At 53.2% G+C, this 19,368-nt stretch overlaps 5 protein-coding genes across 5 annotated transcripts; 2 read left to right on the top strand and 3 right to left on the bottom strand.

The window, feature by feature from the left end:
- Positions 1-581: 581 nt before the first annotated feature.
- Positions 582-6,375, top strand: N7459_002803 (putative NF-X1 finger and helicase domain protein; the record flags this gene model as incomplete). The annotated part of the gene is made up of 2 exons (XM_056941988.1): positions 582-592; positions 663-6,375. The coding sequence occupies 2 exons, from the start codon at positions 582-584 to the stop codon at positions 6,373-6,375; spliced, it is 5,724 nt and encodes a 1,907-aa protein (XP_056801871.1).
- A 343-nt stretch (positions 6,376-6,718) lies between these two features.
- On the top strand, positions 6,719-7,177 carry N7459_002802 (uncharacterized protein; the record flags this gene model as incomplete). The annotated part of the gene is made up of 1 exon (XM_056941987.1): positions 6,719-7,177. The coding sequence occupies one exon, from the start codon at positions 6,719-6,721 to the stop codon at positions 7,175-7,177; it is 459 nt and encodes a 152-aa protein (XP_056801870.1).
- A 927-nt stretch (positions 7,178-8,104) lies between these two features.
- On the bottom strand, positions 8,105-10,258 carry N7459_002801 (DnaJ and TPR domain protein; the record flags this gene model as incomplete). Its single annotated transcript, XM_056941986.1, has 3 exons — positions 8,105-8,390; positions 8,460-9,621; positions 9,697-10,258. The coding sequence occupies 3 exons, from the start codon at positions 10,256-10,258 to the stop codon at positions 8,105-8,107; spliced, it is 2,010 nt and encodes a 669-aa protein (XP_056801869.1).
- A 1,129-nt stretch (positions 10,259-11,387) lies between these two features.
- N7459_002800 (uncharacterized protein) lies at positions 11,388-12,152 on the bottom strand (the record flags this gene model as incomplete). Its single annotated transcript, XM_056941985.1, has 1 exon — positions 11,388-12,152. One exon carries the CDS (start codon positions 12,150-12,152, stop codon positions 11,388-11,390), a length of 765 nt encoding a protein of 254 aa, XP_056801868.1.
- A 2,114-nt stretch (positions 12,153-14,266) lies between these two features.
- On the bottom strand, positions 14,267-14,918 carry N7459_002799 (GPI anchored serine-rich protein; the record flags this gene model as incomplete). Its single annotated transcript, XM_056941984.1, has 2 exons — positions 14,267-14,384; positions 14,440-14,918. The coding sequence occupies 2 exons, from the start codon at positions 14,916-14,918 to the stop codon at positions 14,267-14,269; spliced, it is 597 nt and encodes a 198-aa protein (XP_056801867.1).
- Positions 14,919-19,368: the final 4,450 nt, after the last annotated feature.

The raw sequence follows: 19,368 nt of genomic DNA, 5'->3' as shown, positions 1-19,368 counted from the left end.
CCCCATTTTAGAACCCCCGAGCGAACCTATCAGATAGAGCCATTAAAGTATCCAGACAAGCACCCGTTGACTGGGTGCAGACATCCCACTGTTAGACATCAGACTCGATAGGAAGTTGTCTATGGCAATGTGCACTCACAGGGACTGCAGTGTTTAAGCTAACTGCAGGCATGATTTCTGGAGATTTTATACCAGTTTAATAGGGTGCTGACTGTGGTAATTAACACCAACATGATGAGCTGTGGCAGTGCTAGTGCTTGGGTTACCAAGTCTGTTTGTGCGAGCTGAAAGATTCTTATGCGTGAAGGCAAACGAGACTTTCATACTCAGGCCGTGACTGCATTACTGTGCTGGACGCAAGACCCGTTGGGTCATTGCGCTCACTTTGTCACTTGGCTCTCCCCTTCTCTAAGAACACTTAGGTTCCTCCATCCTCCCTCTCTCATGTCCATGTTCTTTAACTTTCGACCCTCCGCGCTGTCCACAGAACCAACCTCCTTCTTATTGACATCCGCCCAAATACTCATCATTCTGAGTCTTCAAGCTCTGCAGCACACACACTTCGCTTCAAAATTGCAAAAATGACCAGAGGGTAAGCAGGACCACCTCTACGGCTCTGAGCACTGAACTTACTCACGAAGAATCTGTTACGAATTCGCGAGAAAGGGCACCTGCCGGTTCAAGAACTGTCGATATGCCCATATCCCCGAAGGCGAACCGCCAAACTCGATGAACCAGACAATCTCGAAAAGAAACAACAAGAGGAATGAGTTTGACGAGCTTTCGTCGTGGAAGAGGCAAGCCTCTAACAGTCAGATCACCCGCCCGCTAGGCTCGGAGTTGGGCCCGTTTTTTAAAAGGGCTAGGAGCCTGATCGAGATCGACGAGGGAATACTGCAGGATGTCATCCGTTGTCTCTCCCAAGAGGGTGGACTCAAGAGGATTCAGGAACTGATCGAGCGCGACTTTTCTGTCCTCTCTGTCAACGTCAAGCGAGGCATCTTTCAAGATCAGATCTTCCCATTCATGGAAATCATCACCTTTCCCAACGTGCTGGGCTCTTTGGTTCTTGAACAAGCTGTTGTCACCATCTACAACTGCATCTTTGGACCTGCCGGTCTTCGAGGAGAGCCCTTTCTGCGATTCCTGATGGATGAAGTACAGCTGGAAATCGAGAGCAAGGGAACTGCAGCCACTACATGCCTTGAGCTCTCTTTGCTAGTTTTTTCTCAAGTCGTTGAGCTAAACTCGACTGCTTTCGTTCAAGAGCCACTGAAACTGATTGCGCAACGGTTTGCTGACCTCTTCTTGGCCCTCCACGCTTTAGATACCGCCGCGCCTGTCCATCAGTCATGCCAGTACCTGGAGCGGCTGCAGCGCCGTCTCGATGTTGGGCTTTCGCTACCAAAGCTGTCAGCAACTCCCACACAACTTCCGACCAGTCAGGCACCTGTTGAATTTGTGACACAGCAAGATCCGCCTGGCGGCCGCCACGATAATGACCACGCAGATATCTGCAATATCAAGATCATGCCGACATTCCAGGAGATCATGTCTCCACGCTCCGAGTATATCCCTGTCAAGGATCCACGCCAATGGCATGTCACTGGACTTGCTGGGCTGCTTGATAGAAACTTCCGACTCCTGAGAGAAGACACGATCGGCCAGCTACGGGATGTTATCCACGCAGAACTCCAGCCAAGTACCATCCAAGGCACCCTCCAGAGCCAGAAAAGAACTCATGTGTACAAGCGGGCTATCATACAAGGCATGGATTTCCACCGATTCTCCGGCTTGCGTTTCCTTGTCAAGTTCGCACAACCGGCGAATGTTCGGGCCATGTCAAAGAACCAACGAAAAGAATGGTGGCAACTGTCAAAGCGCCTACAGCCAGCTGCTCTAGTGTGCCTCGTTGATCCAAAGGGCTTCGCAATATTTTGCATCGTAGCTACGCCAGATAATCCTGAACCAAGATCCAACGCAGCGGTCAACAGACCGCCGAAACTGACCGGATCGCTCGCTGATGATCCGATGATGGCCTCTGTGCTTTTGGAACTGGTTGAGTCTACAGAAGTCAATTGGCAGTGCATTCTAGATTGCCATACATCCAGAAGAGAACAATCGTCTGTTTCACTTGTGGAATTTCCTGGTATTCTTCTACCATCATTCCAACCAACCCTACTCGCTCTTCAGCAGATGCAGAAGACTGCCGGGATGCCAATGTCAGAGTTCCTTGCGCCAAGAGATATCGCATCACTCTCAGTCTTGGATGAGGTACCTTCACCCGTGTACGTGGCCGCACCCGGATTTAGCTTCAATCTGCAATGTCTCATGGAGGATGGATCCAGCCTCAGAGTCCAGCATTCACAGCCTGTTGATTTGGAAAAGCTTCAGAAGCACTCTACCCTAGATGATGCCCAGGCTGTGGCACTAGTCCGCACTCTCCAGCGTCAGATTGGACTGATTCAGGGCCCACCCGGGACTGGCAAGAGCTTCACAGGAGTCGCCTTGATCAAAGTCCTTCTCGCCAACGGACGTAACGTTAAGAATGGACTTGGACCCATTATCTGTGTTTGCTATACCAACCACGCTCTGGACCAGCTTCTTGAAGACTTACAGGAAAACAATGTCACCTCTCAGATCATTCGGATTGGGTCTCAGTCAAAATCGGAACTTTTACAGCCGCTAAATCTCCGGACAGTTGTTCGAAAAGTGGAAAAGACACGACTGGAAAAGACTGATCAGTTTAATCTCTACACACAGCTTGATAGTCTTGAAGAAGTATTCCACCAACTTAGGCTGAACTCGGTGGGCTCGGACTACAGTCTGAAATATTTTCTCCAGCGATACTATCCAGGCCCTTATCGTCAACTTTTCGAGGAAGACAAGGATGGTTTCAAGAGACATCCGACGTGGAAACCTGATCGTATTATGAGGTCATGGCTGAATGGAGGCCAGCCCAGCAACAGCCCGCCCCGTGCTGTGGACGTTCTTGCAAAAGTTCATGTCGACACAATGACAGCTGAAGAACGCAAGAATATCTATAAGTACTGGACTGGAAAACAGAAAGAAATTTTGCATTCCCGTGTGCAGTCTACTCTTTTTTCGCATCTCGAAACCAAAGCTTCTTGGGACATGATACGAGATGAGCTGCATCTACGCTGTCTCCGAGGCGCGGATGTCATTGGTGTGACAACAACGGGTCTGGCCCGCAATTTGAACATGTTGCGCAGACTGCAGACCAAAGTTCTTCTTTGTGAAGAAGCTGGCGAAGTCCTGGAAGCCCATTTGCTCACTTCGTTATTGCCATCGCTTGAACAGGTGATTTTGATCGGCGATCATCAGCAGCTTCGGCCTCAGATCCAAAGCTATGAGCTTTCTCGAGAAAGCAGCAGAGGTCAAAAATACTCCATGGATCGATCGCTATTCGAGAGGCTCGTGGAGCCTGACGAAGGAGTTGGGATTCAGATTCCGTTCTGTACGCTGGAAACGCAGAGACGAATGCATCCATCGATATCTCGCTTGATTCGAGAAACATTGTATCCTCAACTCAAAGACGCGCCCTCAGTTTTAGAGTATCCAGAAGTTGTCGGGATGCGAAAGAGGCTTTTCTGGCTCGACCATCGACACCCAGAGGGTGGTGCTTCTAGCCAGGATGCCTTGGCAACTTCTTACTGGAATGACCACGAGATACAGCTGACAGTTGCTTTGGTCAACCATCTCATCCACCAAGGTGTCTACCAAAGTGGGGGTATTGCTGTTCTGACTCCTTATCTTGGCCAGCTTCATCGATTGCGGCGCAAGCTGAGCGGAGCTTTCACAATTGCACTAGGAGAACGGGACCAGGAAGACCTCGACAATGCAGGATTCACCGGCGAGGAAACCAAACCAGGAAAAACGACCATCTCTAGAGCCACGCTTCTACAAACTCTAAGAGTCGCAACTGTTGACAACTTCCAAGGCGAGGAGGCAAAGGTGGTTGTGATTTCTTTGGTCAGGAGCAACAACCAAAACCGCTGCGGCTTCCTCCGTACGCCCAACCGGATTAACGTCCTTCTTTCCCGCGCAAAGCACGGCATGTACATCATTGGCAACTCAGAGACATCGAGAGGTGTTGAGATGTGGGGGAAGGTGCTTGATATCCTGGAAAAGGATGGAAACCTTGGATCCAGCCTGGAGTTGAGCTGCCCTCGCCACCCTGAAACGCCTATCGCAGTATCAGAGCCGGAACACTTCGTGCAGTTTTCACCAGAAGGAGGCTGTAGTCTGCAATGCGGCAAGCGCCTTGAATGTGGGCATCCCTGCAAGCAAAAATGTCATTCCGAGATGCTACATAAGGCGGTTTATTGCCTAGAAGCTTGCCCACGGCCGCGGAAAGGGTGCACGCATCTCTGCCCGAAGCTATGCGGAGATAAGTGTCCAGCTCTGTGCACGGTGACAGTTTTCGATGCGGACCGGTTGCTCCCTTGTGGTCATTCAATGGCTACTCTTCCTTGCTGGCAGGCGCAAGATCTCAGCACTGTCGTGTGCCGGACCTCCGTCAAAAAGCAGGTTCCGGATTGCAATCACACTGTGACCGTTCCGTGCCACATTGATGTCACTGGCCAGGACTACCAGTGCACACATATCTGCCAGGCGGCGTTGGCGTGCGGTCATAATTGCAAGCGATCATGTTGGGCCTGCATGATACCCCTTGTCGACAATCTCCAGGTTGATCATGGCCCATGCAAACAGAAGTGCGGACGGCTCTACTCCACCTGTGCCCATGCCTGCAGTGCCGAATGCCATGGAGAGACACCATGTCCACCATGTATGGCACCATGTGACGTACAGTGTGGCCATTCCAGGTGTCCCAAAAAATGCTCGGAGCCGTGTGCTCCATGTGCAGTCTCTCAATGCCTGTCCTCTTGTCCGCATAGCACATGCTCAATGCCTTGCGCAGCCCCTTGTGATCACATCCCATGCTCTCGACGCTGTGAGAAACTTTTTCCTTGTGGCCACCAGTGTCCATCTGTGTGTGGCGAGTTCTGCCCACCGGAGAGCTTCTGTCAAATCTGTGGATCTGATAAGATCAAGGAGACCCCTGTCGACTTCATCCTAGGTGAATCATACCGAGAGGTGAATCTGGATGAGAATCCCTGCATGTTCCCACAATGTGGCCACTTCCTTACCGTCGAAAGCATGGATGCTCAAATGGACCTCAAAAAGCATTACGTCATGAACGAGATGGAGAAGCCAGTCTCAATTTCCTCGTCTTCCCAGCCATTCTCGATTGACGATATTCGCACCTGTGCCACCTGTCGAGGTTCCCTGCGAAGCCTGTCGCGTTACGGGAGACTCGTGAGGCGAGCCCTGCTGGATGAGACAACCAAGAAGTTCTACCTATACGTGAACCAGCAGTACTTGCCTCTGGCACAAGACCTGTCTCTGTGTTTATCTGAGCTACGAAGTCGCGAAGGGAAAGCAGCGAGGTTGTTTCAAGCGAACGTTAAGATTCGAATTGAAGGCCCTCCCGAACATCAAGTGGGACTGATGAGCCGCCACATCCACAAATACGACAAGTCCCGGTGGAAGGATCCAATGGCCCTTCGGAAAAGGATCGTTGATTACAAGGAAAAGGTGAAGATGGAAGAACAGCCCTTCAGCCAGGTACGCAACATGGTCGAAGACGCACGCCGACGCAAGAGAATGACAGGCCAATTTGACTTCGATGAGACGGTCCTCGAGACAAAGGGGCACCTCCAAGCTGCCGCACTGCTGCTCCGTCTGGACACGGCTTTGCTTAGCGACTTTCTTTCTCTGAAAAAACTGGTCTTTGTCGGTGCTAATCAAAGTGATCTGTTCATCAACTTATCAGAGAACAGAAAGGAGAGTGAGAAACTAATCAACGATGCGAGATCCTGGCATCGAGTCATGCAACAGACAGAGGGAAACCTCTTTCTCGCTCAATTGTGCGCGCTGGAGCGACAGAACGTGGCCACGCCGGCTCATGCAGAGTGTTTTCTGCGGGAAGGCATGAAAGCCATCGAAGAAGCCCAGCGGCTTTGCAAGCTCTATCCCGGACAGACACGGGGTATTTCTGAAGAGATCGAGGGTACTCGGGGTATGTTCTGTGGAAAATCCTTCTACACGCCAGTGTCGAGCGAAGAGCGCATGGCCGTCCTGGCTGCCATGGCTCGCGAGTTCCTGGGAACAGGACACTGGTACTATTGTGAGAATGGACATCCATTTACCATCGGGGAATGTGGAGGGGCGGTGCAGTTGGCCAGATGTCCTGAGTGTGGCTCGCCTGTGGGTGGTCAAAATCATCATACAGCCGCTGGCGTGACCCATGCCGATGATCTGGAAGAAGCATTACGAGATATGCATATCTAGCTTGCTTGTTCAAGCTGAGACTCTCACGGTCACGATGGCTTGCCAGAGTTCCTAATGTATGCACGAAGTAGTTCCAATTCTCTGCTCACGTCAAAAATCTTGGATCCACTTCTCACTCATCCTTGGTATTTTGTATGAACTAAAATGATCTAGAGCATAATTGGAGAAATAGTGATATTAAACTTAATGAATAATAATAGCAAAGAGAAAATAGAAGGAGTAGGACTCTGATGTAAATTCGAAAGGCGAAAATTGCAGCTACTTGAACCAAGGCTGTACAGGAACACGTCCAAAGAGACCGAATCGCCAGCTACAGATGACCAATCCAATCGACCTTCCGACCATGAAAGCGCCCACGACCGACCAGAGCGCCGATCTCTTCTCGAAATTTTGCCGTGAGCATCCAGCCACCAAGAATGTGATGGAAAAAATTGATCTCACAGCTGTCAGAATGCGCGATCTAAACAGGGTCCAGGCAAAACTCGAAACTCCAGAGGCGATGGAGATTATTCGGCTATACAAAGAATGTGATGGCTTGCACACTGTCTATCGAGACCGCTTTTCTGACTTGATCCAGTCGCTGGACACGGTTCCAGGGGACATCCGCGGTTTCATCAATTTCCAAGTCAAGCGTGTCACTCTGCCAGACACCGATGAAGGATGGAGACCGACCGAGGAACCGGCGGGGGATTCGAACGACCAGTCGAAGGGACTCAAGGGCGCTGGAGGAGCTGGAGTTGTGCCTACCGGGCATCACGGAGATCGTGAGGACTCGGAGATGACCGAGATGGAGGACTTTTAGCATGTATCTCATGCTCGCATTTTAGTTTTAGTTTAGCTGGAGCCGACGAGGGCGTCGGCAGGCATAGCCCCCGAGAAGAAAGTCCCTAATCACCAGACGAAGATAGCAGTAGAGGATAGCCATCACCCAAGATAACCAAAGTCCGCCGGTTTAATCTTGTCTGGCTGGAGAATGTCTAATAGGGTATATGGAATCAGATAATCAAAGTTTTGACAGCAGCGGTACTTTTTTTTATTGACCAGCTCCATCTATCAACCCTAAATATTCAGCAACTCTGAGTCAAGATCAAGATGAAGACTAAAGAAATTCCATAAGAAACGCCCCATATGATGTATCTGGTGCAGTAGAAACCCTGGTAGAAACACGGAAACCAATGGAATCGGTCATCCCATAGCAGATGCATAGTGCCCATTTATTCATTCCCACCCAGCACTCACTCATATACACAGAACCGCGGACCAAGTGAGGAAACTATGGGAACCTGGACGGCACTGATCAGAATAAAATAAAGGGTAGAACGAGGAAGAAAAAGTCAAAAGCAGAGCGAAAACTGAAGCAGGGTCTATCGTGTGGGAATCATGTTGCTTCAGTTGAAGAGAAGCGTTGCAAGAGCATGACGAGGACGAACGGCGTGGTACTTGTTTTCTTCCTGCAAGCAACACTCGATGTACACTCGGTATAAATTCCGTCTCGTCTTTGTCTCATCTCATTTCGTCCAGTCTGTCGCAATAGGAAATATCGTAGAAAGTAACCGAAGCGGCGCCCCAAGAGGGGTATGAATGCAAGGACCCAGCTGAGCGGTGTGGCGGTTGGTTGTGATATTGGAGAGATATCATTTCCATGATCACTCAGCTGAATGCGAAGGGTGCCGTCGAAAATTCGGTTGGGAGGTGTAGTTTTTAATTGAGGGGCTCGAACTCGTCGTGTTTAGAACGGGAAGCCGCCAGGGAATCCGCCGCCACCACGAGATTGGCCGCCTGCGAAGGGATGGCCGCCAGCAGAGGCGAAGCCGCCACCGCCGCCGCCGTTCATCATGTTAAACAGGATGTTCGGGTCGATGTTGATATGGGTGCCACCCATACCACCCATGCCTCCCATTCCCCCCATACCGCCCATGCCTCCCATGCCTCCCATGCCGCCAAAGCCGCCGCCGCCGCCGAACATGTCGGCCGGGTCCATCAAGTCATCTCCGTTGTCATAGGCGGCACGTTTCCTAATAGAGGGTTAGTCAATTGGCCGAGAGGAGCGAGACCTAAGCCCATTAGGGCAGGAAGAAACTTACTGAGGATCAATGAGTGTCTCGTATGCCTCACCAACCTCCTTGAACTTCTCGTCACCATGCTCGCTATCCCGGTTCTTGTCCGGGTGGTATTGGATGGCCATCTTGCGGTATGCCTTCTTAATCTCAATTTCGGTGGCATCCTTGCCCACGCCCAGAATCTTGTAGTAGTCCTTGCGCTGAGCCTTCTTCAGTTCGAACTCGGCCCGGCGAATTTCTTCCTGGATGCCCTTCTCGGCCGGATTCTTCTCCGCAACACTCTTATAGTCGCGCACGGCCTCTTCCCACTGATCGGCAGCGCCGTGGGCCTTGGCACGCACCCGCAATGCCTTGACGTAGCCGGGATCCAGACGCAGGGCCTCGGTACAGTCATCAATGGTGGACTGGTACTCCTTCAGATTGGAGTAAGCTTGAGCACGGTTCTGCAGAATCTTGGCGTTCATATCCTTGTTGGCTGGGTCGACCTCCAGAGCCTGGGTGTAGAGATCGATGGCGCGGCGGTAATCCTTCGCCTTGAAGGCGTTGTTTCCTTCTTCCTTGGTGCGACCCAGCTTCTGTACAATGCGCAGCAGTTTCACCGCTTGCTTCATATCCGGGTCCAGCCCGAGGCACATCTTCAGCAGCTTCAGCGCCTGGTCGGTCTCGCCAGCGGCGTAGAAGGCACGCGCCCGGATCAGCATCGCATCCGGGTCCTGGCTGTTCTCGCGCAGTAGGTTGATCGCGATTTCCTGCGCCTTGCCCAGTGAGTTGCCCGTGTTCATCTTCAGCTGCGCTTCGGCGGTCAGCAGCGTCCACTTGCGCGGCTCCCTCACACCCTGGCCGAGCCCTTGCCGGGCTTGGTCCAGGCAGAATACCACCATCGAGCCACCGCGGTCGCCTGCCAGCGTCTCCTCGGCCTGTGTGACAAACTTCAGCATCTTCTCGGCGGCGGCCCGATCGGTCGCGGTCGCTGGTGGCTGCGCACGTGACAGGACGTCCAGTGCCTCCTTTGGCCGACCCAGGTTCACCAGAATCTTGGCCCAGCGGTGCATGACCTTGGGGTTAGTCGGGTCGAGCTCGTGGGCCCGTTCGGCGTCCTCGAGCGCATAGTAGTACTTCTTAGCGGCGAGGTGGGCGGCCGCCCGGTTGGAGAGGTAAGCCGAAGAGTTGGGGTTAATCTCGATGGCTGTAAGAGAAAAGTCTGGTGTCAGCGCGTGTTCGTTTTTTCAAGCCCCCTCGAACGGAGACGGATGAAGCATACCCTTGTTGTATTCCTCGATGGCGCGGGTGTAGTCGCCATCCTTGAAGAATTTGTTTCCGGCCAACTTGAACGAGTCGGCCTCGTCGGTCGAGGAAGAGTTTGAGCGATGCGGTGGCGGGGTTGGACTGCGCTCCTCCTGGTTGCCATTTACGCCATTCTTCTTCTGCTGGGCGTCCTGCGGATCGATGTCCATGGAGCTCCGCTGGTCGTCGCGAGAAGCCGCCATAGCCGACATACGACGATGCAGCTCGTCGGGAGGAAGGTTGAGGGGATGGAGTTCCTGGTCCTTGGAAGACCGGGTGCCGAATTTGAAGGGCGGGGCAGTGGCAGAGGCGGAGGAGGAGCGACTGTGAGAGGTGAAGCGGTTCTTGGTGGGAGATTTGGAGGGAGACTTGGAGGGCGATTTGGTGGAGAAGGAGGTTCGGGGCGAGGCACCGGGGCTGTCGGTGTCGGGCTCGTCCTTGGAAGACTTCTTGGTCTTGAGCTTGGGCTCGGGCTTGGGCTTCTCGGGCTGTTTCTCCTTGTCCTTGTCCTTTTTGAAGATGTGGGCGAGTTGGACCATTGGGTGGGCGGGCCCTTAGGGTTTGGTAATTTTTTTTTTGGGGATCGAAGGACGACGAAGGCGGTAGAAGCGCGGAATCGGCGAGCGCGCGGAGGGGGAGAGGATTCAACCACGAGGTCTGCGAAGTTCAGTTCACAGGCAGAATGCAGCAGCCATGGTCAGCGAGTGTAAGTTCGAGTGTGAGTTCGAGTCGTGAGCATCCGTCATCAGGGGCTGCGATGCCAATGTAGACCGGGTCGTGTGGGTGATGCGGCCGGCCAGGACTCAACGTCAACGGAGAGGAAAGGGAGGGGGAACGCAGCGTTCCAGTGCTTTCGTACTTTTATATTCTCTATGCATATACTTGTTTCCCCCCTCTTCTCTCAGTTTTTCTCCTACTGGTGGACACAGCACGTAAGAAAAATAAGAGGCTGGAGAGCTGCTGGTCTGTGTTAGCGCGCGAGAGAACTGGAGCAACGGGAGTCACTAAATCCTCTCGGCGCCAGATGACGCTGCACGCGGGCGAAAAGAGGGTCTTCAGCCCCAAAGCGATTCGAGAAGCTTCTGCTGTCACCATCCCAGTACGGTCTTTCATCCTCCAGACGAGCATCCCTCCAGGGATCGGGGGGGTTAACCAGACCAGATCACCAGCGAGGCTATACGATGCGGTGGAGCGGTGGATCCGATATGCAGTTTGCTCGAGTAAGAAACAGTCATGAAATGCACTCTTGACCGGGGCTATTTCGTCCGAGAAGAGGGGAATCCCCGTCCTTGCGTTGCTACAGTGAAGACGTGATGCGTGATGTTGATGAATAGATTGCCCGGTATATCTAACTATCTGGGCCGCGCATCTGCCGGGAGCTGTTGACTCCCGGATTGTATCCATCGGCGACCAGAGTCATGGAAGACCAAGGTCTTCGACTCGGAAATCCGATCTGCATCGGGGCAAAATCCTCGGCGCTATCAAGTCGATGCCTCATATCCGAGGCAGGCCATCTGGACTCCTTGCGGTTGACTGCTCTGGTCAAGGTCGACGTCAACGTCGACCGCTAAGCCCATGTCTTCTCCCTTGGCACAGATCATCCATCCATCCCACATCGCGGTGAAACAGGCTCACCCACAAATCTCAACCGACAAACGCAGACTGTCCTCACCCGGCCGACAGAGTATTATGCATACGGCGTCCGACGGCCGTCCACCTCGACATGACCCCATTTCCCCGTCGCATGGCCGGTGGTCGGAATGCGTGACTGTCGTAAGGGGGCGGATCGTGGTCGCTGCGGTGAGACTGTCGCTCCCAGGGTCGCGTCATCCAGGTGTGTAGCCGCAAAGACGGTCGACTGGTGGAGGTCTGAGAGATTGTCTCTGAAGGTGGCGAATCAGCGACCACCCACATGCCTTCTTCCTCCACCCAGATCAGAGGGCTACAACTTCGTGATCTCCAGAGCTGAGGTTCATGCGAGGCGCTTATGAAGTAATCCGACGGGCGAGGATGTGCCTCTCCCGGCGCTTCGTCAAATAGCATGTCGTCGACCGAGTTTTGCCGACCTCTCCGCGCTGGAGCTCGTCTCAGATGACAATCGACGTGGGAGATGCCCGCGCTGGTATTGAGACGCGTGTTCTCCGGTCTCAAATTCGGTTGTCGGGAGGGACATGGATCCGCAGATGCTGGTCTCGATGGGAGCGGTTTTGAAAGTATAAAGTGGCGGGCATCGGCCGCGCTCTGTGGAGTCGGTGGCTCCTCCTGGACACGAATGATTGTTGGATCCTGCGGGATATCAAGTCTCGGATTGACGACGGGAGGACCCTCGAGGGATGAAAGATCCATGAGAGGCGTCTCCATGTTAATTTTCGGGTTGCCAGCGACTGGTGGCTGAGATTTGTGAAGGAGCGAGCAGAATCGCGTCTCTCGCATCCGATCAAACAGGATCCTGTAGTCCCGGCACCGGGGTCCAAGTTATACTGGTATCCCCAAACACGAATGATCTCTGCGTTGATAGATGCACCCAGTGGGTCGCCGTGGAAGGCTCGTGTTTGAAAGCAAGGACCAGGTCCAAGATGGAATTCAGTATTGACTGAGGAGACCACCAAAATACATAAACCGCAAGTCAACACTTTGAGTCTTGGAAGTCGATAAGCCTTGTGTGTTGGAAAATGGGGCCGGGGAACGAGACTGCTAAATATATCAGATCAGATCCGAGTATGTTCATTGCGGCTTACATGGCCCATCTCCTAGGCCCCCCGGCCGACCATGCCATCGCGGGGCGTGCCCTTGGGGCCTTAGGGCCTAATGGTATTTCTCTTTTCGGAGAATTTCTGCTGATTAGAGTCCCATTTTAGGTAGAGATCGTTGACTCCAATCTCACCGTCATGCAGAATGGAACGTCAGGCCGAGTGCCGCTAAGATCCCGATCCAAGATTGTATCCTCACGAAGTCGATCGGCATTGGGACATGTAGATGAGGATCCCATAACGAACCTTCTCGCCAGCCTGTCGTACTCCTTGGACCGACTGGTTTCCTAAGGCTGCCCGGGGCATGAGAGTCGAGGGGGCCATGGGTTGGGACCCCACTCTCCGAGTTGGCAGAGGTAGTGTTGCTGATATATATTCAGGGTTCCTGCAAGAAACTCTGGAAACAGGTATCTTATGAATCTTGCTGTCGTCATCAATAGACTCACCAGTGAATGGCATGCTGCAATTCATACTGGTCTCTTCTCATTGTACAATGACTGTCCGGAAATACGCCGGAGGGCGAACATCGCGGCCCAGGTCACGAGAAGTGGATCGGCTATTTTTGGACAGACCAATCAGAAGGCCCAGTTTGGCAGTAAGCTTCTGTGGTTTGCCACGGCCAGAAATCATGCAACCGATAGCAAGTATACATATATGCAAACGTAGCTGGAGAGGTCATAAGGGACTGTTCTGATCGGCCGGCGTAGAAACGGTAGTTCCTTGGTAGTTCTCGAAACCGGCTTCATTAGACTTTGAAACGCAAAGTCCAACGAAATTGGTGTCCCCGCGTCGGCATTTCATTTGTGTCACGGCAGATCGTAATCACAACAACCCTATCCACTCCTCACGCTCGTAACGCGTCCTTGGTTGACTGACACAAAAGACTAAACTAACATGCTGAAAACCGTATTTGGTGGCTAATATTGCCCATCTCCTCGGGCCGTGCTAGACTGCAATCGGAGTGCTAGGGCGTTTCACTCCAGATTGTGCCAAATTTCCGAGTGAAATGCCAAATTTCCGAGCGAGACAAAGCTACATGCAAGGGCCCAGGGACCATGGTTAATGCGTAACGGGCCCTTGAATGAACGGCCACGGAGATGTCTGGGGCTACATGCGCAAGTATTTATTCTATGAGATTGCCCAATATCGATGCCCCGAATAGAGGGTCCCAATTCTGCCTGTCTCGATGTCCACCAAATAGCACATGGCCGAGCATCAACTATACACAGTTGAGTGCCTACATACTCGTAGACCAGCCGTATTCTTCGCGAAATAATGCCCAGGCAACATGGAATTGAGAAGTTGTAGTGAAGGAGCACAGGTCAGTACTGGGCAGGATGTGACACGCTCAAGGAGATGGTAGAAAAATGAACACATTCAGACGTCTAGTTAAAGGAAAATAGTAGGCAAGTGGTCCGGTGTAGGATACATTCAAGTAAAAGGGTTACGGGATTTCTCTGGAAAGCGCAGGGAAGCAGGGAAAGCGGTCATGGTTTACATTAAGGTCGTGCTCAAGCCACCAAGCGCTTCACACAACTCCGAAGCTATCCAGGAAGCCCAAGAAAGGGAAATATGTATAGCAGAAAAAGCAGCGAGAAGGGAAAAATGGATAAGCATATCCGATCAGAAAGCAAGTAACAAGAATAAGCGGCCGGGTAGATTACCCGAACCAAGTTAAATCACATAGAAATGTCAACTCTCCTTTTCCCCGTTACCCATTCCACTCTGCAAGCCCCTACCACCCACACAGACCCGAGGACCCGGCTAGAGGTAGAAGCCCATCACAAGCGGAGTCATTTAAGCCAAGAAGAAGGCAGCGGCAGCGGCAGCACCAGCGAAGGTGAGCGAGCCGGAGAGGGCACCAGCACCGCTGAAGGGAGTGGCGGAGGGAGAGACACCGGCGCTACCGGAAGCGCTGGACAAGGTTAGATGAATCAATTAGGTATACTAGTTGAGATGTGCAAACTTACCTAGCGGCGGGCTTGGAAGGAGAGACGCGGGGAACACCAGAGCTACCGGCACCGGCACCGGCACCAACGGGGGAGCTGCCGCTAGGGCGGGCAGAGCTGGCGACGTAAGTGGTGGACAGGTAGGTGGTAGGCACACACGAGGTGACGGTGATCACGGAGGGGGTGAGAGCCGGGGCGGAAGAACCAGCACCAGCGCCAGCGGGAACCGAGGGGCTGGGAGCCCAGCTGGGGGCAGGAGCGGAGCTGGCGGGCCAGCTGGGGGCGGGCGAGGAGCCAGCACCGGCACCGGCGGGGGTGGTCTCAGCAGGGGCGGAGGAAGTGCCAGTGGCACCGACAGCGCCGGTCGAGCGGGCAGGGCAGTCGGTGACGGTGGAAGCGCACGAGGTGATGGTGACCTCGTCAACCTCGGTGACGGTGGAGCCGGGGGCAGCAACGGCCAGGCCGGCGAAGAAGGCAATGGTGGCGATGGAGAAACGCATTTTGAATGTTGGTACGGAAATAATAAGCCGTGAAGGTGAGTTAGGTTGAGAAGCGTAGAGAAAGCGTGGAAGCTTTTCTGAAAGAGAGTAGTAGTTGGGTTGAAAGAGTGGATGACCGAAGTCGAGAGAGTGACTGGATGCAGATGCAACGAAGTTTGGACTTGGAGGAAAGGAAGGAGAAAGATTGGGGAGGGGGAGCCAGGGGCCCTTTGTATGAACGGGGAGATTAGTCCAGGCGGATCAGCGACTCGGTTCCCTCAGCGTCAACACAGTGAGAAAAAGGGGAAACTTGCGTTTCCTGCGGAGTCGTCATGGGTTCGGCATCAGGTACCCGGTACCTGACGCCCTGACGCACTGGTAGGCGTCCCTGGCGGCGTGCAGTAAGCACTCGCGCGACCGACAAAGTATCGGTACCTAGGCACCGCCCCCTGGGACCCCAGCATGGTGAATGGTGAATAGTGAATGGCCGTTCCTGAAGCGGTTCTGTCGTAACGAGTCTGAGCGGTAATTTTGACTGCCACTAATGGGCTTAGCGTGTGCTGATCGACCCAGCGAGTTCCCGTCTATACTTCTTTTCCTACTCAAGAGACCCTGAGACACGCACTGCCTTACGTCTGTGACCCAGTCCTTACTCCCGTGCTGGATGCTTTCTCTTCCCTTGGGTATCTTGATTGCCGACTGCTACGTGACACCGGGGAAACGAGACACTGAACAGATACGCTCTTAGTTGGTTTCAGACCGCACGCCCCCAGCCAATGCCACCCAATCCACCGCCGATCCACTGCCCGTTCCTAGCGGCGCCAACCAACAACTGTCTGACTTGGTCTTCCCCCGTGGGTCGCGCACTCCACTTTACCCCTGAACAACCCGTGGATGATTTACTTCCTAGTTGGCTCGAGACTGGTGGAAGGGTTTGCAGTACTGAGGATAGTCACTATAGTTACTGACAATTGGTTGTGGATGATGCAAGCGTTCCTCCAATCCAGGTTTCTCCCGTTGCCCAGCGCGAACACGCAACATCGGGGCGATTCGCCCATGAACCTCTGCGAATCAGCATGTACACAGCCAGATCCGATCCTTCGTGTTTGTAAGTATACTTACTGCTGGTCCAAGTACATGTATTATCGTCCTCCCTTGACTTGTCTACATACAGTATGCTACTTCCTCTATCTAGCAATACTTACCCCACTCGGGTAGGTCTGTTCTATTCTAGTATTCCCGACCAGATCCTCTCTTTTTCGGGTGGATCCCCCGACTCCAAGTGTGTTGCGACCTCCGTGGTAACGATCGCCTTTGAATGATTTGACTGGTGTTGTTGCTCATATATCTGATTCACACCTGCACGCGAAACACTCGATGGGCTCCGCTGCGGGTGGCGCTAGTCGTTGGTTTCGCCGTGACCAGTGCCTCGAACGGTTAGAATGTGTCATGGCAAGAGTCTGACGGATTTTACCCAAAGTTCCCTCTGGAGCGGGGGAGGCTTGTGCCTTGGGGCAGGACCCCGGTGCTGTTGGGCTTCCTGTCGCCGTCATCGTGCCGGCCTCCAGGGCTCGCAACCCCCCGCCGCAGGCCTCTGATGGCCTAGGCTCGCTCAGATCACGGGCGCTGCGTGAGGACTGCCCCTGGCATTATTACACAAGGCTTACATGTCGAATGCGGTCGGGACAATCTGTGTCTGCATATCGTACAGCCAGTCGCCGGTTCGTTATTACGCCGAGGGCCAGGCAGGTAATGCGCCGGTAAGGATCTGTGCGCCCTGGATCAGCATCCTGGCTATACATACATGTACTCGCGTCTCGAGTCTGGACCCGGTCATGCATGCTTTGGGGGCACGCGGACTTGCTCGCATGCGTTGGAGGGCTCCATGATAGGGGTCGTTCAAAGAGAGACGCAGTCAACTTCCACGGCCTCGTGGCGCCCCAGACTCCACATTCCAGAACTATTGGATTTGCTTGCATCTCGTTGGACTTTGCGCTCCCCCTTTTTTATACCATTCGCCGGGCCTCGATGGATCGATCCATGCTTATCTTTCTTTATCTGCCCTTCTGCAGCGCACCCCGTACGAACTCGGGCTCTGTGCTATGTTTAGATTGAATAGTGCTGGCGATGGTTCGTCGGTGGACCTACCGGTGCATTCAAAAAAAAGGGGAAGAGATGTTCCCGCGATAATTATAGTAGTTCGTTCTGGTGGTCACTTGCACATTTCGGCATCAATTCCGACCCCAGAGGAGGTGATCATTGCTTTCGTCGAATCGTGTATCTCTCACTGGCAATACGGCACAGTCAAAAAAAAAGGGGGTTGAGCTGAGTCTTTGACGGACGAATACAGATGCTGTCAATACCTTGTCGATGGAGCTGCCATCGGCCCGAAGTAAGTCAGTATTACCATCTCAGGGGACACTTGGTCACGCCAGCGGTTGAGATTTACGATCCGCTCTGTCATATAACATCAAATAATAGAAGAGGGTTCGTTCGACCTGCACGGTCGAGCAGGGCCTGAACTAACGAGGAAGCTCGGTCTGCAGATCGGGTAGCGCCAAAGACTGGACCTGAGCAGGACATGCATATCTTCCACTTGACTTTCGGCGGTTCAAAAAAATATTAGCCTTGCCTTCCATTTCTTTGCTGAACCTTTTCCATCCCTCGACCGTGCTTGCAACTTGCAAACCTCCCCTGCTGTGATGGGAGGTACAGGGATCGAACCACGCGGAGCGTTTGGACGACCGATCAGCGACAACGCGTCATTCGCGATCGTCTGAACCCACGAACCAGAATTCAGTCAGTGATTGCGACGGGCGGGCGACTGAACCCACCAGTCTCACCAGCGTGTTCCGTGCCGTTCCTTGTCATCAATGTGGTAGTTCCTTGACCAGGTGCTGCTAGGAGCTTGTGTTATTGTACCGGGGGCAGCTTCGACAGCGAGATACTCGAGTGAGATACTTGGATGGGACTGGTGGTCTATCAGGGCAGGGCGTTGCGGAGAGTGGCTGCTCTGTATCTAGTATGCCTATTGGGTATTTCCCAGCTGTGAGCCCTTGAACCTCTCGTGGTGATGAACCGCTTTGCATTATTATTGCATCGGTCGGTCACCACCATTCCCACCAAGCAACAGCAAACTAGTCATTATGGCATGCCAGTGCTGGAGGCACAGCAGAACAGTCGAGCAAACCAAGACATGGAAATACCCAATCGATGAGATCGGTCTGGGCTCTTCCTGTACACCTGCAAGTACTTCGTAGGAATGCAGATACTCTGCAAGGGGTATCTGGCGAGAACCCCTATGGCTTCGTCTCTTGTGGCTCTCCTCGTTCGCGTGGATCTCGACCGGGTAGATTTGCGGCTGTATATTCGGCTTCCTGAAGCATGGATGGGTCCATTCGATAAAGGGCAGACATGGACGGAACGCCCTGCTCTGAGTGTGTCAAGATTTATCCGGACTCAATACGAAAAGAAACATCGGTGACAGGGCGTCTACAGGCTCCTGCCGCGTGGCGAATGATCCTTGGGCTTTATAAGCGATCTCCGGCGCGGGATTTAGGTTGATTGGCCAGAATCTTGTCCATGTACATATGTAGTCTTTGTGTGCTTCTGTATGGAACCAGGTGCACTACTGAATGTCCCTGGTTTCGGTGGGATTGTCTAGTCGGTGATGACATCGTTGTGCATTTTCCCGGTCCGTTGTACCAGGAATTGACAGTATGCTGAGGCTGAGCCACCGCCTCTGTGGAGGGATATTGCGACGGTGTATGTTTCTGATTGAGCATCTCATCTTAATCTTCTAGGGTTGAGGGACACCAGAGAGCTACGGCTGGGGCACTCTGGCCCTACGGGAGGGGCGTCAATTTAGTTGAATGCCGACACCTGGGCCATGATTCGCGCAGTGCGTCCGGAGCACAAAGCCCGGCAAGTACTTTGGCAGGGCTACAGGGGACGTGGGATGCAGCGGGCACAGCCAAGTGGGGATGTGTGCCCTGTTTGAATGTGTTGGCATGATGTCGACGGCACCAATCCGATGGTAGGCGAGAAGCCCAGTGGAGTCTCGGAGAAGGGAATTTGCGGCTCCAAGGCAACAGCATATATCGGATCCTCGAAATCGGGCCCATTCACAGGTCAGTTTGGAAGTACAGAGTAGTACCCCATGGCCAATGTTGGCCTGACAATGACAATGACGGTGATTGATGTGATGGACAGGGGAAGAGCCGTAGCGCATTATTGAGAGGGGTGAACCCTATGGTGCGGATCAAAGATCCAACGTGGCCGGAACCATGGTAGTTCTGGGGATGAGTGCAGTTGTGCCTGAGACCGTGAAAAGTCTGCAGGGCATCGGCAGTGCTGGGGAATTCTAGAGATCCTGCATGCTTTATTCAGAGATGAGTATAGATGAAAGAGAAGAGGAAGAATATAGAGAACTTGACTGCGATCGCTGTGTTTCAGCCGGAGGCGCCTTCTG

This window comes from Penicillium hispanicum (assembly GCF_028827665.1).
Source record: "Penicillium hispanicum strain IBT 35686 chromosome Unknown utg000003l_segment0_segment0, whole genome shotgun sequence".
NCBI classification, from domain to species: Eukaryota; Fungi; Ascomycota; class Eurotiomycetes; order Eurotiales; family Aspergillaceae; genus Penicillium; species Penicillium hispanicum.
This window is presented reverse-complemented; position numbering and strand designations above follow the sequence as displayed.